Raw genomic sequence first — 773 nt, forward strand, 5'->3', positions numbered from 1 at the left:
GGGAGGGGCAGGGAGGAGGTTAGGACCCAGGGAGGGGGAGGGGAGGAGAAGGGGGCTTGGGCCCTCCATCTCCCCCCTGCAAAGCCTCTTCCTCCTCCCCAGCCCAGACCATCCTCTCTTGCTCAAGGGGAAACTGAGGCACAAAGCCAACCCTGGAGCCCAGCCCCCAGGGAAACTGAGGTACAGAGCCAAGCCAGAACTCCAGCCTCCTCCCACCCATGGGGAAACTGAGGCCTGGAGCCTAGCCCAGGCCCCTCTTGCCCATGGGGAAACTGAGACATGGAACCAGGCTCCATCCCCAGGAGCTGACCTGGGCAAAGAGAGAGGCCTGCTCACGGGCATGGCCAAAGGGGTCGATGTGCCAGGCAACACGGGGGCGCCCGCAGGCCCCAAACGTCTCCTGCAGGAAGCGCAGCCCCAGCGTCAGCTGGTCCACAACAGCGTTGTAGTGCACAGCTGCCTCGTCATTCATGCACCAGCCCCCATTTGCAAACTCCAGGCGCCCTGTAAGGGGGGGGTGGGGGGGGAGGGTGAGCAGGGCCAGAGGTTCCTCCAAGATCCCCCACCCCTGCCAGCAACTCCCCCTTGCCACCCACCAGGAGCACAGGGAGGGGGGTGGTAAGTGAAGTGTCCTGCCCTGGTTAGGACCAGGTGCTGGCTGTGTGCACCCAGGGCATGTTGGAGCATGCTCTTGGCATATATGAGAGTCAAGAAGGAGATTCTGGGGGTCATTAGAGGCATGCAAGCCCATGGGCCTAGATACACTGGGTCAG

The 773-nt window shown here is 63.1% G+C and overlaps 1 protein-coding gene across 1 annotated transcript in view; it reads right to left on the minus strand.

Annotated features, from left to right (window-relative positions):
• The window catches only part of MAN2B1 (mannosidase alpha class 2B member 1), a 14863-nt gene that overhangs the window by 10123 nt on the left and 3967 nt on the right, over positions 1–773 (minus strand). Inside the window, exon 4 of the mRNA XM_025203832.1 lies at positions 245–504. Within this exon, the coding sequence (XP_025059617.1) occupies positions 245–504 (260 nt within the window). The remainder of the gene's footprint in view (positions 1–244; positions 505–773) is intronic.

Source organism: Alligator sinensis, unplaced genomic scaffold, assembly GCF_000455745.1.
Source record: "Alligator sinensis unplaced genomic scaffold, ASM45574v1 scaffold707_1, whole genome shotgun sequence".
NCBI classification, from domain to species: Eukaryota; Metazoa; Chordata; order Crocodylia; family Alligatoridae; genus Alligator; species Alligator sinensis.